The sequence below is a fragment of the Terrapene carolina genome, unplaced genomic scaffold (genome assembly GCF_002925995.2).
Source record: "Terrapene carolina triunguis isolate 2854851 unplaced genomic scaffold, T_m_triunguis-2.0 Scaffold552, whole genome shotgun sequence".
In the NCBI taxonomy this organism is placed as follows: Eukaryota; Metazoa; Chordata; order Testudines; family Emydidae; genus Terrapene; species Terrapene triunguis.
In genome coordinates, this window is record NW_020664903.1 from 1,167,070 (window position 1) to 1,168,145 (window position 1,076).

At 57.2% G+C, this 1,076-nt stretch overlaps 1 protein-coding gene across 2 annotated transcripts in view; it reads right to left on the minus strand.

The window, feature by feature from the left end:
• SLC6A17 (solute carrier family 6 member 17) overlaps positions 1–869 on the minus strand; it is a 23,074-nt gene extending 22,205 nt beyond the window's left edge. For both annotated transcript variants that reach the window (XM_026658955.1, XM_026658954.1), the window contains exon 1: positions 523–869. In XM_026658955.1, coding sequence (XP_026514740.1) covers positions 523–808 — 286 coding nt within the window. In that variant the 5' untranslated portion in view covers positions 809–869. The remainder of the gene's footprint in view (positions 1–522) is intronic.
• Between the last annotated feature and the right edge of the window lie 207 nt (positions 870–1,076).

Genomic DNA, 1,076 nt, shown 5'->3' on the forward strand with positions numbered 1-1,076 from the left:
ACAAATAGTGGCACAGCCTTCAACTCCCAGTAGGCTAGAGGAGGAGATCAACTGAGCTAAGTCTGCACTGCAATAAAAAAACCCGCAGCACCGAGTCTGAGAGCCCAGGTCAGCTGATTCAGGCTCGCAGGGCCCGGGCTGTGGGGCTGTAAAATTGCAGTGAAGGGTTCAGACTCAGGCTCTGAGACCCTCCCCTATCATGGGATCGGAGAGCACAGGCTCCAGCCCGAGCCTGAACGTCTACACTCCAATTTTACACCCCTACAAGCTTGAGCCCCTCTGAGTTGGCTGACCCGGGCCAACCACAGCCGTGCCAGGGGTCTTTTCTCACAGGGTAGACATACCCCATATACATTCCAAGCATCCAGATAGTGCATGTGGGTTAATCCTGCCCTTGGCTATGCATTCCCACCTGCTACAGATTTCAGCAGGAGCTGGATGCGTGCAGGAATTGCCCCCCTCTCTACCCCAGTGGCGTTGTGTTGTACTGAGCTGGCTGCGCCCACGCCCGTGGTCTCTTACCTCCGCCGTTTTTTTGACACAAGTATGGAAACCGCCAGACGTTCCCCAGCCCCACCGAGTACCCGATCTGGGCCAGGATGTACTGCAGTTTGCTGTTCCACGCTGGCCGCTTCTCAGAGTCCAGATCTTCCTCCACGTCCTTCTGCTTGTCCCAGGCCTCGCCCGTCACGTTCAAGACGCTGCGCTTGTAGTCCACGGGCTCCTCGTGGGCCAGCAGGTCGGCCACCGATTCGGTGACATGCTCGCTGCTGTGCTCTCGCTGCGTCACTTTGCTGTTCTTAGGCATTGGGGGTTTGCTGGCTCTGCAGCCCCACACGTCGGGATGGGATGAAAGGTGGGTGGCAGGAGAGGCAGGCTCTAGCTTTGGAGATCAGCCCCCTCAGCTCCTGTTCATCAATGGGACCTGCAAAATAGACATGCCAATGGGCAATGAAAGCAAATGGTCTGTTTGGCTTTGCTGTGATGGGAGATGCACACTTCACTCGGGGGGGGTGGGGAGGCGGATCACCTAGCTTGGGGAAGGGCTTCACCTGATTTAGATGGGACTGCTGGTG